The 22,467-nt window shown below is 37.1% G+C and overlaps 1 protein-coding gene across 1 annotated transcript; it reads left to right on the top strand.

Annotated features, from left to right (window-relative positions):
• Positions 1-200: 200 nt before the first annotated feature.
• Positions 201-22,452, top strand: LOC135843425 (facilitated trehalose transporter Tret1-like). Its single transcript, XM_065361305.1, has 2 exons — positions 201-428; positions 20,966-22,452. Exons 1-2 carry the CDS (start codon positions 380-382, stop codon positions 22,285-22,287), a joined length of 1,371 nt encoding a protein of 456 aa, XP_065217377.1. The 5' UTR covers positions 201-379; the 3' UTR covers positions 22,288-22,452.
• The last annotated feature ends 15 nt before the right edge of the window (positions 22,453-22,467 follow it).

Raw genomic sequence — 22,467 nt, 5'->3', positions numbered from 1 at the left:
GAATGACCCTATATAATGAAAACGAACTTACATATAGTGTACATGTTTAATCAATTTCCAAATGAGCCAAACAGATAACAGAAGAATCGATTACCTATATAAACCTCAAGATTTTGTAAATAACACGTAGGTACCTAACGTATCATAAATGAACTACCTAATTGCTGCAACTTTAATTTAAAACATTACCTCAACCTTAAATTATGATATGTAGTAACGATAAATTTATACCTACATGCAGTTAACTTAAAGATTGGATAGCAATGACATGGAAGCAAGCAAGCATAAGTGAAACATTTCAAATTGTAATTTAGGCAGTCCCGTTGGTACAAATCCAAGCATAAGTATAAGGTAGTGATTTGTTTTGGCGATTCGAAAAATGGGAAATCATCGCGACATATATCATCAATGTTTAGCTGTAATCCCTGGTAAGTTGAACGATCCTATATTTTGTGTGTTTTTAATTAGGTGCTTGGACACTGAAAGTATCACGTAGGTACAATGGTACATACATACCTACCTATTATATTATGCATCAATTTTTTTTTGCCATGATTGGAATCAAATTTGAATTCATTTTTATTTTGAAATCATACAAAATTTATACGAAGTGACAATGTTGAAATAGGCGAATAAATTTGACAAGATGTTACATTTACGTTTGAAGTTGAATTACGAGCTGATGAAATTGCGCGTGATTTTTTTTTTTGTAGTAACAAAGATCTAAACTTTCAACATTTGTTCAAAAAAAAAAAAAAAATTAAACTTTGATAGAGTTAGATCTAGCATAACTGTGATAGAGGGAAATTCTAATCTTTTCCTATTTACGTATTTGAGACTAGAAATATTCCTTAGGGAAGGAATATTTGCCTTGCCGTGGATAGCTCAGTTCATAGGAGAGGTTCCAGTGTATGCCAGTTCACCCTTCATATAATCACTCATATTTACCAATAAATAATACACATTTGACTCGGAGAGATTACAATGTGATTTATTGATAAAAAGAATAATAAGAAAAGTACAAATTAACAGGATATAGTTAGTTCTAAATATAAAATATCTACGAGAAACATTTTATAATGGACATACACTCTGGTGTATGCCGCACGACTCGCGTTAGTTATTACGTGAATATTCGACTATTTTACCATAATGATAGGTGTTAGTAGGTTAAATACTAAATACCTTTATGAGTACCAAGAACAAATAACACTGTACACTTTTTATACCTCTTTCGCGGGAGCTCACTCATACTAGGCTCGTCGGTATAAATGGATTACAAGAAGTACCTTTTGTCGAGAAGCAATCCAGATGGCCGGCAGGATCTGGTGTTGCCCAATAAGTTCCACGATAATTAAACTTACGAAAAACTATCGCGTTAGATTGCACATATTAACCACTTCATAAGGTGGGTACCTCGAAAATATAAAGCCCAAGGAGAGAAGACGAACTCCATCATCCTTAAGCTGACTGAGAACCAGCATTCGCGATCTGCCGAAACTAAGTAAAGTTGCTGGTCAGAGATCCGATCCACGGAGCCTCCAGCTACGTGTCGCGGATGGATACATGTCTATGATCTTTTCTATGAGACATGCGCATTGTTTCTAAAACATAGTTCTCACGTTGACCTACTTGCAGTATAGGCGGGAGATATTCTTAGAGATATTTCTAATAACCATCGCTTACGCGATGAAGGCATATTTCCTCATATCATATGCCCCTCCGGGGGTTGACCCCCTCCGCAGGTCGCGGGGTAAAGCACGGATCATGAAAAAATAAGAGGAACGAATATGCCTCCTCCCGCCCCCCCTCCCTTACAAGACAAGAGAGGATGCATCACCACTGCCCCTCTGTATTTTGCTGCGCTGATCTGCAGGCGATTTAGAGGTGACAGGTTTTCAAAAGATGGGTGGAGGGTGCAGACTGCTATCGACATTTATCTGATATCATATGAAATCAAATGAGCAGTATTACGAGAAGAAAGGTGCATCAAAAGGTGGTCAATACTGAGACTATGTTTATAATTCAACCAACAGGGTTGAGAAAAGTAAGAATTGAATAGGGTTAAAAAAAAAATCCTAAGTTTTTGAGTTTCCAGAAGGGTCCCCCCTTTTTTTTATATAGATGTCCAAATGTATAAGATTGGGTTGAATCGCGACAATTTCCTAACAATTTATATGGAATAAATACTCGAAGTACGTATTCTGCCAACGAAGGTGGTTCTCACTCAACTTAAGTATACAAATTTGGTCTATAAATTTAGAGAAAACTTCCAAAATACCAGCTTCTTTTCTAATCCTATCTGAAATTTTGTAATATTTTTGCCCTCAGTTTAAAATTATTGTTCCCAATTTTCCACCCAAATGTGACGATCAAAGAGAAAAATTGAAAAAGCAAAATCAAGTTAAGAAGGCCCTAAAAAATTGTTTTACGTCACTTGATATTTTGAATTTTTATGTAATCCATCACTACCGCCCTAAGAGAGAGAAAAAGCTCATACAGTGTCATTTGAAATTTAGCGTAACTCTAGGTATACACATATGTACAAGATAAAAATATAAATGCATAAACATCAAACAAGAATGCATGATAATATGGAGAAAATGCAAAATATTGTGACAAAAAAAAAAATTGTAAAATTTGGACTATTGTCTATGATATTGTAACATTGATTGAGTCAAAAACAAAATATGTGAAATATTGTGAATAAAATTTTCGAAATAAGTACTATTGACTATTGTAAAAAAAAATATCGTGGAAAAAGGATAACATTTTCGGTGCTGATGAATTCGTTTAATCGCCGACAGTATCATTATCAGAGAATCGCCAATTTATAGTCAAAAAGTCGCTCTACGTCATCTTTTCGCAGGGATTCGCTGCTCTCGAGTATGTTGTCGTGTACGTCATATAATAAATCTGTAGGGAATCAAACGATTAGTAAGGGTTTTTAGAAATACTTAATTTGAATTTTGTTTATAGGTGATTGTCTGAAAATGTCATTAATGTTCTATTTTATGCCTAGTTTATCATAGAATTAATTAAGTATATTAATAGAATATGAGATAAATATAATATTACTCGACGATGAACAATTAGGGATCCAGAGCTCAGCACTAATTATTTCTGGTATTATCGTTTTCTTTATTCTCGTCCTCTAATGCCGCCTCTTCCGCCCAAGTTGGTACACGTTGGTCAGCTGGGTTTCTGGAATTAGATTCAAAAATACGCTGCGAGCGTTCGCTCGCAATACTTACAAGCGGCGCGCTGTCTGGATCTACGCTCGCTAACGCCTGTTCAACCATCCGCACGATGGGGTCGGTGCGGCGTCTAATATTACGCACTTCGTTATTATCGGTGGAATGTTTGCGCGTGCGACGTATTTTACCTAATCTACCCCTATGTTGTGGTTCGTCGGATGGCGGGTCCATATTCTGTACCATGTGTGACATACCTTGGAGAGGAGAGGTGCTTGCAGTAGCTGAGGAAGTATTAACGCTTTGTGTCGATTCCGGCGACGAGATTACTGTTTGCCTGGGTGTTATTTGCACAGGGGTTAAACAGATTCGGGGTACTCGTAGATCAAGAACGGACGTGGGTGGATTATTTTCTGGGGGTAGTTCGACGTCAGGTGTGTGAGGTCTAGGGACTGAGGGAGAGCGTGGTCTGCGAAACATTGTTGGAATAAATTCGTCTCGAAGAGTTGAGACTAAGTCTGCATATGAATTTGAGGGGTAAAATGGGCCAAATTGGTCCATTCCTGCTGCATTCCGGTGGATGTCATTGAACAAGTGGGGAACTCTCGTGATTCTCCCATTCAAAACTCGTCCCCAATCGAAATTCAGAGCTCTGTTAATCGCTGCGAAATTTTCTTGGTTTGAGTTTGGATGGGGGATTAGTGGTAAAATTACCAATTCTCTGATGTTCAATTTGCGAAAAAGTAGGCAAATTGCCTGAAATGTGTTGAAAAAATGGGAGTATGATGTGCCTTGGAGCACATCATAATTTCCAATAGAGATCATAATCCTATTTGGGAGCAATTTAAATGTCTCCAAATACAGTTGGAGTTCCGACGCGAGTAAATCTCGTCTGTACATTTCGATATCGATGAAAATTTCATATGGTCGATTTAAACCTAGGAATCTCGCCATTCCGTCGGCGTGTCCGTCGCCCATTAATAAAATCTTGTACACGAGAAATACCGCGACGTACGTATCTTCCATTAGCTCGTACCCTGCAGCAGTAAAGCCGTAGGGATATGAGTTTAATGGGTAGAACGGTCTTATTTCGGCTGAATCGGAGCCGAACCGAGCCTTATAACGACGATGAAAGAGAGGTCTGTCAGCAGAGGTACCTTTTTTCATCGGTGGCGGGGGGTTTTTTGAACGTCTTCGCGTAACTATTACGCGAGTAGAAGAATTGCCAGGTCGTACATCTGGAGCTCTAAAGCTGCCGGATGATGTTGAGGGAGTCGGATTTGTTAAATCGATAAAAGCAGTTTCCTGATTCATAGACGAGGTCGAAGGATCATGTTGTATTGTTTGATGCCGAGGTGTGACAATTGTTGGGATGGTAGTTGGTGTAGGTTGAGGTCGTTGAACTGCACCGATCGATTCACAGGGAAGTACCTGTACTGAATTGTTATTATTTGAGGTCGATGATGGTTGAGATTGCTGACTCGAAGGTGAAGGGGGTGTTCTTTGCGAATTCGGAGTTAGGGTCGAAGATGGCGGTGGAACAGGTTGAGGGTTTGAGGTTGATGGTTGGGGGTTTCCACCACTGCGAATGTTCGAAAATAAATTTGAGATTTGATGGTCCAAGACCATATTGTATCGCGTCATCAAGTTGGCGTATTCCTTCTTATAATCCTGTACCTGATTTCTCAATGAAATATTTTCGTTTAACATAGTTGTCTCTACTCGCGTAACGTAGTCACGTTGTAGAGCCAACTGGTTGACCAAAGATTGAATTCTTGAATCAGTTTGTAGAACTTGGAAAATTCGCAATGACTGGTCCACGAAGTGGAAGTCGGATGCGAGGATCATACGAGTACATAAAGGGTGCGGGCATGGGACGCATTGAAGACCACGATCGTTTCGAGATGTAGAATTTACGTACATCCTATATAGACACCCGTAATGAAAAAGGTGTCGACAGGCTGTGATGTACACATTATCACGATCAGATTCGGCAAATGGCCCTGGCAGGGCCAGGGACAGTTTGCATTGGTCGCAAACTATTTCACAATATGACATATTGCAAATTGGAAAATGGTCTGGGAAAATTCAAAGAAATACACGAATGTATTTCGAAAATCAGATGGTTTGAAAAAAGGTTGAGCCAAAATCGATTAAATTTGAAAATTAATCGGATGAATTTTCAATAATAATCCACTGGGGATTGAGAAAATTGATCGAAGAATTGATCTCGTGGATATTATCGAATTTTTGGACAAATTTAGAAAAGAAAATTTTGAAGAAATTGAAAAAAAAATCAAAGGGTTTTTTGGGAAGTTTGCACAAATAACACTCGCGAATTCGAAACAGCAAAAAGATCCAGCGGGCTTACTTGTTGTATGCCAACTAGATCAGATTATATTAAAATAAGCAATCTCGGAATCGAAGTATAACAAAGTCAAAAACTTACCACAGCTAGAGAGACGAGATGTTGTAAGGAACTCAGCAATATGGAAAATGGTCTGAGTTTTAAAAGGAGGTAGTGCCTTTGGTCCGATTTTTATCTATCTTATGATGATATAGATAGAAGTATAAATCGGCCCCCACCTTTAAATCCATAAAATTTTGGAAGATATGATTTTAGAGAACACTTGTTCGTGAGAAATAGATAAAAAGGCGAGGTAATTATCGAGTAAAATAATCGCGTAAGAGAGAGAAAATCGACACCTAATATGAGTGACAGAGTTTGTCTTCGTCTTGATATCGTTTTTATTTCTTTTTGAATTGATACCGAATGGTCTCTACATCCTACAGCGCTTCGTCGGAGTTTTGTGACGATTTCTCTTCGAAATAATTTTTCAAAAAATGCTGACTATATGCAAAAAATTCCACATCGCCAGACGATTAAAATGAGTGGAATTATGCATATAGTGCACTTTTCTGCAAGGCAAAAACTTCGTAGAGATTGCAACGAATCGTATATGCGGTACATGCTTGTTGCTTGCATCGCCGATAATTATTTCATCTCTAAATGCTGCCGGTGTTACTCGTAATTGGTACCTTACGTGAACGATTATCTTAACGAGGTGTGTATGTTATTTTTACAAGCAGCTCGAATTTCTGTCCTCTCGCTTTTGACCAAAAAATACGTCGTCTTCGGTATTCCACTGGGAATGGTGTAATTATTTAAACTCTTAACGACGATCTTCTGGTATTAAGATGAGGCGCGGTTTAACACCTTATATGAAGATAATATTTACATTAGGTGTTAGAACATATCACAGCCGGCTTGAATTAATTAGTATATGAAAATATTACATACAAGTATTTCACTGCTCTCAGGCTGAGAATACTGTACTGTAATATTTTGATTATTTCTATTTTTATGTACAGCTTATAATATACACACGATTACGATTCTAGCAGTTTCAAAAAAAAATTCGTTGTCTTTTACGGAAAATTGGAAACATTATCATTTGCCATACTGGGGGCTGCGCTGGAGGATATGATGTGGTGTTTGTATACCTCCGAGTATACAAATGCTGTCTTGATTTTTTAAAAAAAATTATATTTTTACAATACTCGAAGACAAGCTGGAGCATATGATGAAATATTTGCATATCTCCGAGTATGTAAGGTTGTGTTGAGTTTGTCTTGATTATGGAGAAAAAAAAATCTATTTGTGATACTCGAAGATAAGCTGGAGCATATGATGAGATATTTGCATCTCTCCGAGTATGCAGGTGTTGTGAAGATTTTTTATGTAGGTTTGAGAATGTATTGTCACAGGTGATAGGTGGAATTTTGTATATTTTTGGATTGTAGAGTGAAGAGGTCACCTTGCTATACTGAAGAAATACACTGGAGCATATGATGGAATATTTGCGTCTTTCTCAGTATACAAGGGTTCTAATGTGGTGTATTGATAGTATACTGTAGTATAGCTGCATATTATCAGATGGTTCGACGAGTTGAAATTTTGAAGGATGAATCGGATGTGAGGTGTGAATGGAAAACCAACTGTGTATAAAGTAGAATGCTTCGTGAATCGTGTATAAATTTATTGCAAAGCGTATTTCTTTCCCTAAGTGTCTGGTAGCGAATTTCAGCTCGCATATGCGTGTGTAGTTGTTTGGGTTCGCCTTGATGACGTATTTATTCTCCAGCCGATGCATTCGAGTGTCAACGCACTGTTTTGACGAGGTGTTGCAAGGTCATGTTGCGTTCGCTTACTGTGTCGCTGGAGTAACGAACTTAGGGTAATAAACTCGTTGTTGTTGTTTATTTTTGTACACACGACGCATAGGGTTCCGGATTCGTCTACCTGCTGTAGTATTTTGCTTGGAAATACGCGACTGCGATGTTTTAAATATTAAGGGATTTATACATTCTTATATTAACTCGTATGTGTTCGTTTGGAAATGCACTAGGACATCTGATAGGGTATTTTTGTCTATTCCCAAACGATGTTGATTTGTATGTCTTCTGAAATAATTTCGTAAATAAATGAATCATTCTCGACGACATATGAATTTTTACAAAAGTGGTCCAGAATTTTGAAGACATATAGATCGTTAAAATTATGATTACTGGAATGTATTAATGAAGTACATCGCGTAACCTGAAAGCACTATGGGACATATGAATAAGTTTATGTACTCTCAAGTTACAGTGTTGAGAATTAATGAGTCACTTGTTGCAGAAACATTAATTTTACAATTATTTTACAATATGTTGTTTTGTGATAGGATAAAATAATGGGACATATGATTAAATATTTATACCTTATCCTATCATTTGAACAGTTATAGTTGAAAAAAAATGTAGCGAGATGGCTGAATTCGTGAAATCTATACATTTTCTAACTATGACGTATTAATGAGTCGCTTGTTGCAAAACATTAATTTAACAATTTTGAGAAATGGGACATATGACGAATATTTGTATCTTGTCCTATCATGTAAAGAAGTATAGCAGAAAAAATGTAACGAGATAGCAGAATTCGCAAATTTTGTACTTTTCTCGACTGTGTCAAGTGTTAATGAGTTGCTTGTTGCAAAACATTGACTTTTACAATTTTTGGCAAATATACTGACAAGAAAATATAACAGGACATTTAATGAAATGTTTGTACATTTTCCTGTCAGTAGTTGGTTGTTTGTCAAGGGTCACTTTTTTCGTGATTGGGTTCCTTCATCGTCAGATTTTTCATCAGGAACCATTTCGTAAAAACGAGCGAGAGGTTCTTGATCGCTATCTGATACGTAATTTAGGAATTTTGACTCAAGCTGCTTTTTCCAGTGGGTAGATGGTTTTGTACGTAATCTAGCGAGAACTCGTTCGGACCGTTTTCTTGTGGGTAGTGAGGTAGGTCTTTTTGCACTTGCCCCAGTCCGAGATGCGGTTGGAGTTTCGCTAGGTTGCGACTCTGGAATAGCAGAATCAGGTGGAGTATCCAATGGATTTTGAGCATTGGAAAAGTCATTTTCGGGTGAGTTTTCAGGTGCTTCTGGAGCATCCATAAATATGTCGTTGTAGGTGTCTTGGCTATCTTGACTATCTTGGCTATCGTCGATTGTTGAGATAGTGTCTTGAGAAGAAAATTCAACTGTCCTATCTTTTCGAGGACGACCTCTTTTTCTCTTTATAATAACTGGAGGGGTGTCCTGTGCCCCAGAAGTGGAAGGTTGGGGTTGCAAGATAGTTGAATTTTGGGACGCTTGTGTTGTAGCTTGCGTCTCATTAGGTCGCTTATTTCGCGCCACAGCACGCTTTTCACGAGCTGTTTTTGCTACTTCTTGTAGAACCACTTGAGATGCTTTGCGGAAATCTTTCCTACTGATCACAATTTCGGTGTCATCTTCTTGGTCTGAATCAAGTTGTACTTCATCGTCTTCACTTTCGAGTTCAGACTCATTTTCATGATCAGTAAGAAATTCCTTGATTCTCTGTTCCAAAGAACGGGAATCAATGCTGGATTTAAAGCAAACTTCGCTTCTTAGTTTCTCCAAATTCTCTTTTGTAATAAATAGAGTCAATTGGCGAATGTTTGCTACTCGGTTGATCTCAGTTGTATCAGTGGGCTCTAAAAGATAGCAATTATGACCGTTTCTTTGGATAACGATGTATGGTCCAGTTTTCTTCTCATACAATTTGCCAGAAGTCTGTTTAGCGTATGACGATTGTTTATGATTAGTCATTAAAACCCAGTCTCCTTTTTTGAAAAATGTTGGGTCTGGATGACTTTTATTGAAGGCGTATTCTTCTTCAATTTTCTTCAATCGTCTTTTCTCTCGTATGAAAGACTCAATATGTTGACGTGGAGTCATATCTTCAATTCTTTGCGTATCCTGTTCAATGGTATATACAGCTTTCTTAGCTAAAGAATCAGCAATGATGTTGGTAAATTCATGCTTTCTCGCAAAAACGTGAATAAATTCAACGTTATCGAATTCTTTGCGAAGTTCAAGAATTTCTTTAAATAGATGTTCGTGATGGACTGGCTTGTTTCTTGAGTTTTTCCAATTATTCGTCTGCCATAACGAACAGGTGTTGTTGAGTGCTTTGATAGCATAATTGGAGTCGCTCAATAATTTGACTTTCTTGATTTCGTTTTCTTTGAGCACTTGTAAAGCTGTACGGATCGCAATTAATTCAGCGAGATTGTTCGAAATTGGATATTGATTATTCGTTATGCGTTCAGAAATATTTAAGATCGAGTCTGGAGCAAAACAAATACCTATCCCAGCGATCGCATCCGCGTCACCGTTTTTTGAGCAGGCTCCATCTGCTGTGACACGGACGTAACCATCTGTGTCGAAAATTAAGTCAATATCGGGATTTAATGTCTCTTCAAGGCATTGTTCAGTCGAAACAGATGGAATTTCACGCTTTATCGTTTTTTCGCGAATTTTGAGGAGTTCTTTCTTGAAGTTGAATTTTACGCTAGTTTGGGGAATTTGTAATCCAATCACATCTGAGATGCCCCAGGCTTCATTGGGTTTAAAGCCGAATGATGTTGGCGTATTATTCAACTCATCCTCTATTTCAGCGATTACATCCTGCCATCCAAGATGTGAACGTAACGGATTGTGAGTTTTGTTTATTTTGACTCGTAATTTATCTCCAATCCAGCGCATCGTTCTTTCCACTGATGAAGATTGTGGATTGTATGCGCTAGTATGAGCCACTTGGATTTGATGTTCATCAAGTAATTTTTTCCAAAGGTCAGAGATAAATTGAGAGCCGTTATCGGTGATTATTTTCTTGATTCGGACTTTGTGGCTTTCAATATCAAAAATCACCGTAGCCATTTGTTGACAAACTGACTTCTTTTTGATATTGAAGAGTGTTCGTAGCCACGTTCGGTTGGTAAAAACGTCTTTCACGACCAGGAGGTATTTTGGGTCGTTTTTCATAGCAGGTAAAGGTCCTAGCAAATCAACCGATAAAACATCTCCTAATGAATACGCTTCAAGAGCTCAGGAATATTTTCAGCAAGAAATTTGACTTCCAGGGGTTCAATTCCTGTCTCAAATTCTTGTAGTTGAAGTTCAGCTGTCTCGGACTCTGTTGATTCTAGGTCGTTAGCAACTTCAACGTTATGAACTTCCAGCTCAGGTGCCCTTATCTTGTACAGGGTCTTGTTGGAGAAGTTCATATCGTAAACAATATCATAGCAGTTCAAAACGGTTATCCAATGCGCCGCTTTTCGATGGGTTTGAGCAATTTCGCGAAATCGATTTATGATTGGTAAAAGATTCGATCTGACGTGAATTCGTCGTCCATGTAGCCATATTTGAAGTTTTTGAACGCATTTTACCAAGCACATGATTTCTCGGTCAAATAAGGTGAAGTTTTTCTGATGATCTTTGAATGCTATCGAGATGAACATGATGATGTGTTTTTCATTCTCGACCATATAAAATAACACTCCGTTCATTGCGTCATCAGAAAGTTGCGTGTCTAGGTACAGGTCACCTTCCTTTGGAGCTTGTTGTAGTTTGAAATCCTTCTTGAATTCAGCTTTCAAGGTCTCAAAGGCTTTTTGTTGTTTTTCTGTCCACTCGACAGGCACATCGCCTTTTGTTAGATGATAGATAGGGTTTACAATCTGAGAGTATTCAGGGATAAAATCCCTGTAAAGGCCTGTATTGCCAACTAAAGCCAAAATGTCGTTCTTTTTAGATAGAGAGAATTTTCCTCGTTTGGTGTGTTTCTTCTCAAATTCTTCTAGTTTTTTGATTTTTTCGCTTTGTTTACCAACGCCTTTGTCGGAAATTACAAAGCCAAGATGGTCAGCACGATTTTTGAAGAATTGGGTCTTTGTTGGGTTTAGTTTTAAGCCGTGTATTCTTATTAACTGGAATACTTTTTCGAGTCTCTGTATAGTTTCTTCGAAAGTTGTTCCAGAGATTTTTATATCATCGACGTACTTCGTAATTCCATCTTCATTGGGGATGACTTGGTTGATCATATGTACAAATTCACCGGACGATATTTTCAATCCGTAACCTTGTGAATTCATACACCTGCCCCTCAATTTGGAAAGCAGTAATTACATGATTCCAACGTAAGTACAAGCTGCCAAAATCCCGCGGTGAAGTCGAGGGTGCAGAAGAATTTATCACCTGCATTATCGTACAGCATGCTTGCAATCGTGTTTGGCTCAGTCAGAACGTTGAGTAGGAATTTGTTAAGTTCGTCGGCATCGAGACAGAGTCGAATGTCTCGGTTTTTCTTGACTACAGGTGCTAAGGTGTTAATGTAGCATGAGTGTGAGTATCTGATTATACCAAGAGCGAGCATTTTCGTTATTGCTTTGCGTAAAGCTGGTAATAACTTTTTGCTAGGTCGAAATTTTTCTCCTCTCCATGGTTGCAAGTGTTCATTTCCTTCTTGAAATGTGAATGTAACTTGCTCGCCAGTGTATTTACCAGGATTGAGGTTAAATATATCGGCAAAATGCTGCAGTCTATCGAACCCGTGGGTTGCTTGTTGTAATGTAATTGACCCATTTTCGATAGCCATATTTAGGTCAGCGCGCAGATTTTCTTTGAAAGTGCGTTGAGCTGTCCTATGCTCTTCGTATATCTCTTGTTCAGTGATGTCATAATGAGAGTCAGACATATCATCGGAAAATGTTTCGTATTCTTGTTCATTTGCACCCAATGCGAATACTGTTAATGCACTTTGGAATTCGTCGGTGTGCATAAACGGTATTGTGAATTTTTCGCCAAATTCTGGTACGCATTTTGCGAATCTTTTATGGACATTTAACGTCATTCTCAAATAATCCATCGTGATTCTGCCCATAATGAATGTCTGACCAGGTGTGTCTATGATATAGAATGGCACCTTAATTTTCTCATTTCCGAGTATCATTTTGAGCTCGACAATGTGGGTTGCAGATGGAATTAGCGAATTGTCAGCTAATTTGAGTTGGACTTGTTTTTGAAGCCTGATAAACTTCATCCAATGCGGAGCTTCTTCGAGAAATGTTTTGACCATTAGTTTAGAGAGCACATTGGGAAGTGCCCCTGAATCAAGTTGTAATGCAACCTTTCTCGTACCAATAGTGACAGGTATGACACACGCAGGGTCATTGGTTTGTTGAGTCACTAATTGAGATGAAGTCGCTGGGTCAGGCTCGTTATTGTTGAGTGAAGTATTATCGATTGCTTCAATAAACTCTATGTTTTGGTTTTTCTTCAATTTTCTGATGTTTCTATGACTTGGTCTAAGTGGTCGTTGTTCGTTAATTTTTTTGATGAGTAATTCACCCAGACTCATAGGGTAATCAGCGAAAAGTTTAGGGTCTTTCATGAGATTACGAATCGCGTTTTTAATTCTTTTCTCCGGTTTGACCTTGTATAGTAGGTCAATAGAAAGTTCAACGTTTCCAATTGGCATAATTGTGAAGATTGGAGCTGTAGTAGAATCTCCGCCACCTCTTGGATTTTGTTCCACTTCTGAATCGGTGGTTAATGTAGCCAATTTCTGGTTGAATGATTCGATTTGTGTTACCTCAGAAATAAGTATCTTACGAACATCACGATATTCCAAGATGGAGGGGAAATATCGTTGAATTTGAGGTGACATAATGGAATTTGTGTTCTATTGGTCGCAATTCTTTACGTGGGCCAACTTTTGGTCTTGTAAATTGTTTACCACGACTATGAAGAACTTCTGTTTCCAAAAATGTCATTGCAGGTGTTCGTAAAAATCGTATGTAGGGGCTGTTAGCTACTCGTACATAGATGTTCTTGAAGTCGACATATCGAGGTAGTCTTACGTCGAGGTCTTCTGGTGCGCGTGGTTTTAACAGAGGGAATAATAATATTATGCTCTGTGCACCTTTGTCGAGTAGTGTGTCAGTAATGTTTTGTAATTGTTTTTCTATGACATGATAGGGTTTTCGTGAATAATTGAACTCCAACTGTCCAGCAGAAACTATGAAATGCGATTTGTCGGGAAATACCGCGTTTATCAATCTACGATGTAATTCTTCAAGAGCTAATTGATCTCGTAAATAGTCTGGTAGATCGGTAGTATAGGTCTTTTCGCCTCTAGCCATGTAATGGCTTAAACCATCCCCAACCCATATGTATTTATCTAAGCACGTTCCTGAAGGGGCGGAGGAGCCACTAGGAGTTGCCCCTTGGCTACCTAGTGATCTTCGTTTCCCGAAGCCGAGCTTTCGTCATCAGTCATATCTGGGGAGGCAGTAGTCATTAATTGCAAGGCAGCCGTGATTGTTTGCATATCAAGTTCCTCTGGCGCATCTGCGAAGATTGTATTCAATATGTTGCAAGTAGCCACCTGATCATTTATATCTTCTTGAGGTGATTGAATCACAACATATTCTGAGAGTTCTGGATCGAATTCTACTGTTTGCACAGCAGCAGCCGCAGGTGCGTTGGTTGGAGATTTTGGTCTAAATTTATTCATTGTCAAGTTACCATTTCTGTCGACATTAAATTGCCTAGGATTTGGAGATACGGTCATAGTTGGGTTTTTCGCTTGATTTGGATTTTGAAGTATCGTTTTTGGCTCCGGCTTATCCTTTGGCGGATGAGTTGTTATAGGAGCCCCGACGGTAGTTGGAAGAGAAAACGTAATCGGTTCTTTATTTTGAACAGGCTGGCGGTTAGTGTTGTTGTTATTTGCACTATTATTATTGTTGTTGTAATTATAATTTCTCGGAGTTGCCTTCTGTGTGAGTAAATTATAAATCGCAAGCAGTTGTTCATTTGTTGATGTACCTTTGTTATTGTATCGCGTAGTATTCTCAGGCGCGGGTACAACATGGTCATCGAATTTACGTTTATAATTGCGTCGAATCATAACAGGTACTTCATTCTCAGGATCGTGTTGAATTCTAGACAAATTGGTCAATTTTTCCAAAAATTGATCCATTGTCTGTCCTTCTTCCTTCAAGCTTTGTTGATAATTTTCTGGTGTTTTTCCGATGAGTATATCAATGATTTCATCCTCACTTCTATGGCGATGATGACATAATGATTTGGCCCATCTGGCCATTTTGTTCGCCAAGTCCTTGATATCTTCAGCGTGTGTAAAATCGTATCTGCAAGCTTTCATTGCTTCGTTCTGAGCTCTGCGATCCCAATAAAAGTCCAAAAATTTGTTCTTTAATTCGCGATAATTCTGCACGTTTCGTACAGTTTCCAGGAATATTTTGCGAGTTTTCGTCGCAATTACCCCTTTGAATGCAAGGATCTTATGTTTTTCAACTGCATTCGTCTCCTCGAAATATGCATCAAATTCGTCTAAGAATTCGTGCGGGAAATGCAGTTGATCGTCGGTGAATGTAATACCTGCATTTTTTATAGACCCAGCATCAATCGCAAGAGATTTGAATTTTGAGCTGCCAATCAACGGAGTACGTCGGAGAGAATCTTTGATGTTATTAATTTCTTCGATGACTTTAACGCAACCACCATCACGTTTCTTCGTATCTTGATGAATTTTATTGATCATCGTCGAAATTCTCCGTATCTCTGACGTATTTTCCGTCGTTGCATTATTGGTCTCATTCAGAGCAATACGAGTGGCTTTCAATTTTTCGCCGAGTTCGTCGACCCAAGAACCTGCTTCTTTTAAGTTGTTGTGTGCTTGGATTGCCAAGTCTGAAAGCTTGGTATTTACATACGCTGCAGCACCTTTTGCTTCAGATACCGCTTTTGTGATATCTTCAATTTCTTGTTGTTGTTGTTGAAAATTAATTTTCACCTCGGAATGAATTGCTTCATTCCAATCCCATGTTTTCCGGAAAATCAAGTATACGTGATCATTCGTTGTATCTTTCCACATCTCAGGATCAAAAGGACGAGTGTACTCTTGGGTACCTAATCCTTCATCACTCGACGACTTCTGGTTATCGACATCCTCATACTCATGCTCTTTGGCATTGGTCTGGGATTGGTCGCTAAAGAATGAATGATGCGAATCTTGATTTTCCTTGTCCATTTCGAGGATTTTGTTTAATTTGGAATTACGACGATGTCGAGTAATTTCCAAAGTTTTGAAAGTATTTCTACTCACCCTGCTACGTGTATTCAGTGCTGGAGGAGTGTACATGAATCGCGAAAATAAGACGAAGGTCCGATGCACGCGAAGACGACACGAAATATGATCGAAGGTTTGAGCTAAGTCTTGAGCTTGGGTGTCCAATTCGATAGAAAAGTGGAGGTGGAAAAATTTGGAGATGGAAATGAAAGCTTGATGAGAATCTTGCTTTTATTACTTTCCCATGGAATCTGCTGAGAACCTCATTGTAATTACTTTCTCACGCTAGATTTTCTCGCCTTGAGCTATAAAGTTGCTCAATTTTCCTATCTTGAACAATTAAATTAATATTTTCTACACCCAAGTTAGTACCCTAGATCATAAAGCTAATCGATGCAAATAAAATCGTTTTCCAAATTGATCAATAAAGTTTTATCGAAAATAATATTTTGCAGGAAATCATAACAATTAAGAAGTCGAGAGCCTCTGGTTACTGCAATTCGCTGGTACAAGAATAGTATAGGACTATTAGATTTTATTTCCTATCATTCGAGTATGAAAAAATAAAATATTTTAAGCTCATGTGAAAATATTAAAATTGAAATTAAACTGGGTACTTAGCTATTGCAATTAAGTAGGGCTTGATTATCTTATGTATTTAAGCATAAGAGAAAAATAAAAACTAAAATATTAAAAATGAAACGAAAATATTAAAAATGAAATTAAATGGACTATTTTAGTATGTACGTAGATGCGTATGTGCTTGCTTTCTTATACTCGTAAGCATAAGAAGGTATAAAAATGTGAATCTATTTAATTGGTGAAAATATTAAGCAGATAATCTAATTGTTTAATGCGTGAATGTTTCTATTCTCCTATATGGCCATTACAGAAAAATAAAAATTAATATTCACGAAAAATATTAAAGAAAAAATTAAATCGAATAGGTGGCTATTGGTTTTATTGATGAATATTAAGAGAAAAAATAAAAATCTACGCTTTTATTTTTCTAAGCGTAGCACAGTAGTTACTTTAATTACTCGAAGCGGAGCATCTACATATACAGGGGAGGCGGTGGGGTAGAGAGGTGTATCATTTTATCTATTTACATATTACTAAATGAATTCGTCGCGAGAAGATTATTACACTGAGCTAATGGTAAGGCAGTAAAAATAATATTTTTCTATGTACCAACAAATATGTGTAATAAGGCTCGCGCTTCTGTTAATTGTTTTGTGCAGGAAGTACAGCAATTAAGAGACACGCGAGTATAACCAAAGGTGTAAAGGTCTTCTACTTAGACGATGATAATTTCTAAAATTCACCACTGGAGTTATAATTTTGGCTATTATTTTTGATTTCTTTAAGAATACACTATGAGAACTCGTTGATGATTTCTTTCCCACAGTGGAAACTATGATTTCGAAAGACTTTATGAAAATTCGGCGCGTGTGTACAGGTGAATGCATTTGGCACCAAGAAGAATGAAAAAATCGCGGACTTTTCTAACAGAGAACTTGATATTTCTTGTCTCTTGTACTTCGAGAATATTTTTTCCTCGGAGATTTCAAAGTTTAAAACGATCTTTTTGGCACTGAATTTTCAAAGTTTTTTGTAGCAGAATGTTCAGAAATTTGTAGGAAAGGCTGCCAGTTTGTCATTCAATCAAATAGACCCTTTTTATGCAGGTTATTTGACCATTTTCTCAATGACAAGCTGAGAAAATCTTATGAAGATAAAAAATAAAAATAGACAAAAGAAAAAATGTACAAATTGAATTACTTTCTTATGGAAAGCAATTCGTCCCTAAGTTACCTAACTGACTAGAAAGATGCTCTCAAATGTTAAAATTTTCGAGTGTTATAATACTGTATGAAGGTGTATTATTTATCTAAAATAATCTACATTATTAGATAAATGTAGCCAGAATTTTCTGAAAATTTGGCACTTTACTTTATTTAAACTAGGTGTTTTTCACTCAAGTTGTCATTGTTTTCCATATGGGGAAAATATGAGTTTGAATGAATTTTTCTTGACTGAACTACACATTCGTTTTTCCAAAAAAGAATCCAAAAATTGCATTTTTCAGCATTGTTGGGTAATTTTACAGCATTTGTATCAAGTAGATGTACTTCAAACTTGACAAAAGGCCATAAATTCGCCCAAATTTAGGTTCAAAACCAACAAATAATTATTTTATTCCACTGGAATAAAATTGTTCTCGGAAAAATTTTGCCTTCTTTGTGGTTCATTTTCAGATTTTCACCATCATAATTTGTACATAAATGTCCGAAAATACACCACAGTGAGGATTAGTTGAGTCAAGAAATGATTAAAATTTAATTTTCTATCACTAATTATAATCTATTGGTGGGCAATTTTGCAATTTTTCTGCCAAGTAGGTGGATTTTCATCTTCAGACTTGGCAAAAAATCACAATTTCATCCTGATTTTAGGTTCAAATTCATCAAAAAATTATTTTACCCCATTGGAAACAAATTTTCCTCGGAAGAATTTTCACCTTGTTTGTGTTATATTTTCCGATTTTCGTCATCATAATTTGTACAGAAATGTCCGAAAATATATCACATGGGTTTTTGTTGAGTTAAAAAGCAATAAAAATAATTTTTAAACTAAATTCTATTGTTTCTAACAAACTTGAAAAATTCATACTTTGGTATTGGTATGCAATTTGACAGTTTTTCCAGTAAAGGAAAAACCAAAGACTCTCATGATTATAAAGTACCCACTTAGGAGACAACCAATCCAGGATAAAAGGGAGTACTTTCATTCTCTGTGAGTAAAATGATTTTCATGAGAGTCAATATTTATTGCAAACTGTTCCAAAAGAATGAGTTGAAATTTTCGGCTCGGATGTGTGTTAAGCATAGACTTCCGTGATGATAAATTACTCACTTACGAGACAACCTATCCAGGATAAAAGGGAGTACTTTCATTCTCTGTGAGTAAAATGATTTTCACGAAAATCTATGAAAGCACAAATCATGAATCGAACTGTTTGATAGAATTTTAATTGATACCCTTGGAAAATACATAATAATTGAGACTTTATGACTACTGTGATTTTTTGAGATGGCTATCATTTACGAGGCTGGTCGGGTATTATAACCCTGCTCATGTAGATAAGTCATTATTCTCGATTGTCACAATATATGTCAAGGTCCCCTATCTATGTACATCCGAGAGTATCTATTTTTAGAATTTCTTTAGGTTAATGTTCTCTAAAATACATGACAACCAAGAGACCACAAGTGCACCGCAATTCTCGAAATAACTATCTCCCATGAGGCTAGTCAGGCTTTGCACCTTGCTCGTAGAGAGGAAGTTGTATTTTCGATAGGTACAGCACACATAGCAGTACCCCAATCATCACGTACGTTAGAGAAAAGCAATAAAACTAATCTTCTAACTAATTAGATTATTTCGGCTCGGAGTTGTATTGCTACGCATCCGAGTCAAATAGTATGTTAGAATTCTTTCTTTTCCTTTTCGTAATTTATGGACGAAAAGGTATTGGAAAAAATTTGTTCTATCTACAATATGTACATTAAAATAAACTATGTCATTTTAACAAAAAAGTGTAGGTAAGTGGTATCCACTGAAACTGTTTCTCACTATAAGATGAGCTACATTTTTACCTCGAGACTTACGAATTCGAGGTAAAAAACGTGATTTTCGAGGTAAAAAAAAATTTAAAAAAAATAAAATGAAAAAAAAATCAAAAAATTTTGGATGAGAAGAATTTAGATTCATTCGAAACGTAATTTTTAGCTTGAATTTTGCTCGTTTTTCGAGTTTTTTGGACTCAAGCAAAATCGAAAATAGACTTTTTAGGAGGGTAAGATTGAGACAAGTACCCCTTGATAATTCTAGGGGGCACAGGCTCACCGGATCGCGGGCGCCAATATGATAGAGTTAGATCTAGCATAACTGTGATAGAGGGAAATTCTAATCTTTTCCTATTTACGTATTTGAGACTAGAAATATTCCTTAGGGAAGGAATATTTGCCTTGCCGTGGATAGCTCAGTTCATAGGAGAGGTTCCAGTGTATGCCAGTTCACCCTTCATATAATCACTCATATTTACCAATAAATAATACACATTTGACTCGGAGAGATTACAATGTGATTTATTGATAAAAAGAATAATAAGAAAAGTACAAATTAACAGGATATAGTTAGTTCTAAATATAAAATATCTACGAGAAACATTTTATAATGGACATACACTCTGGTGTATGCCGCACGACTCGCGTTAGTTATTACGTGAATATTCGACTATTTTACCATAATGATAGGTGTTAGTAGGTTAAATACTAAATACCTTTATGAGTACCAAGAACAAATAACACTGTACGCTTTTTATACCTCTTTCGCGGGAGCTCACTCATACTAGGCTCGTCGGTATAAATGGATTACAAGAAGTACCTTTTGTCGAGAAGCAATCCAGATGGCCGGCAGGATCTGGTGTTGCCCAATAAGTTCCACGATAATTAAACTTACGAAAAACTATCGCGTTAGATTGCACATATTAACCACTTCATAAGGTGGGTACCTCGAAAATATAAAGCCCAAGGAGAGAAGACGAACTCCATCATCCTTAAGCTGACTGAGAACCAGCATTCGCGATCTGCCGAAACTAAGTAAAGTTGCTGGTCAGAGATCCGATCCACGGAGCCTCCAGCTACGTGTCGCGGATGGATACATGTCTATGATCTTTTCTATGAGACATGCGCATTGTTTCTAAAACATAGTTCTCACGTTGACCTACTTGCAGTATAGGCGGGAGATATTCTTAGAGATATTTCTAATAACCATCGCTTACGCGATGAAGGCATATTTCCTCATATCAACTTTTGTCACATTTTCATTATTACTTATTGATAATCATAAATCACTGGATTATGCTCGAGAGAATTTTTTCGCTATTTTCAATGTTTCTAAACAAAACCATTCGAGGCATGAGATAAGACTGTAGATGTCACAAAACGCTTCCAATTCAAAATTCTATCGCTATTGGAACTAAATTCTTGATATTTGAAAATCCAAAATTGGCAATCACTCGAAATTAAATTTGCAGTTTTTTGTCCTATCTGCATAAGTGAAAATCAAGCGTCAAAAATTTAACCAAAGGGCACTTTAATTATTGGATTTTTTCATTCTCAAAAATAAAAATTGAACCCAACACTACATTTTTCTACAACTATCGGTTTAATTTCTCATCTCGATGCTTTATTTTCTAGTATGCCTGCTGGAATTTGCAATAGCTCTCGCATGCGGTTGGCTCGGCCCAATGATCAAAATTTTCCTGGAAGATCCAAACAGCGAGATCAAAGCCACAGAAGAAGAATGTTCTTGGATTGCGAGTATGCCAGGATTCGGCAGAATATTCGGTCCTTTTTTTTCAATCCTACTATTGGATGTACTAGGACGTAAAGTCATGATACAAATCACAGCCGCCATATTCGCGGCTTTATGGTTACCAATTCTATTCACCCGTTCAGTCGGCATTTTATGTATCTCATTTTTCTTTTGCGGTTTGGGAATCGGTATTTGCAATGGGTTAACAGCTGTTTACATAGGAGAAAATTGCTCCCCAAAAATTCGAGGTATTCTTTGCAGCGCTAGCGTCACATCGTTTTATTTGGCGGTTTTAATGCAATACACTATCGCAGGGTACTTATCATACAGCACCCTTGCGACAGTAAATTTTATTTTGGCATTTTGCGGTCTAATTTCCTGCATATTCTTGACCGTCGAAACGGCTCAATTTCTCATGCTAAAAGGTCGTTTTGATAAAGCTGAATCAAACATGATGTGGTTGAGAGGAACTGAAAACAAACACGACATAATTACCGATTTCGAAAACATCAAAGCGAACGTAGCATCCGAGAAATTGAAAAAGACCTCGTACAGGGAGCTATTTTTTGCACCAGCTAATTTCAAAAGTTTGATTATAGTTCTCACATTGAATATGGCCCATGCAGCTACTGGCAATATAGCTTTATTCACATACATCTCGGTATTATTTCCTGAGAATGCGCATTTCACGTCGAATCAAGTCACCGTGTATTATGGGATCTCTCAGATGACCTTCTGCCTCTTGGCTTCTTTCGTGATTGAAAAGGTTAACCGGAGATCCCTCACTTTGTTCGCATTTTCTCTTTTTCTCGTATGTCATTCGGTTTCTGCGTATTTCTTTTACGATGCTGCCAATAGCGAGTCTCCGTCTAAATATGGCTTTTGGATAATATTCACCATGGTTTGTTTATTTTGTGGATTCAGCGCAGTGCTCGACTCAGTCGTCCATATGATCAGAGGAGAATTATTTCCCCAGAGTATTAAACCAATTGGGTCTGGACTGGCTATAGCGACGCATTCTCTAGCACAATTTTTTACTGTTAAGATATTTTTGATGATTAAATCCCAATATGGTATTTATATGAATTTCGTTGGATATGCTGTCGGCAGTGTAGCCGCATTTTGGTTCACTTATTTCTTCCTACCCGAAACCAGGGGAAAAACTTTAATTGAGATTCAGAAATCATTAGAAAAACGAAAATGAAGGTTTTTCCTCGATACAGAAAACTAGTAGAAATTGAGAGATGGGGAATAATAATATGCAGTACCTCTACCTATCAAATAACCTATTCATTTAATGGAATTGATGCCGGTTTTATTTTATGTACATGTATATGATCAGAAATATATGACTACCTTTTTTGAAGTACCTACCTACATAATT

The sequence above is a fragment of the Planococcus citri genome, chromosome 4 (assembly GCF_950023065.1).
Source record: "Planococcus citri chromosome 4, ihPlaCitr1.1, whole genome shotgun sequence".
NCBI lineage: Eukaryota > Metazoa > Arthropoda > Insecta > Hemiptera > Pseudococcidae > Planococcus > Planococcus citri.
This window is presented reverse-complemented; position numbering and strand designations above follow the sequence as displayed.

Coding starts and splice junctions, on each gene's coding strand:
- LOC135843425 (XM_065361305.1), top strand. CDS start 380: ATGGGAAATCATCGCGACATATATCATCAATGTTTAGCTGTAATCCCT. Junction 429..20,965: donor ATGTTTAGCTGTAATCCCTG/GTAAGTTGAACG, acceptor TTTATTTTCTAG/TATGCCTGCTGGAATTTGCA.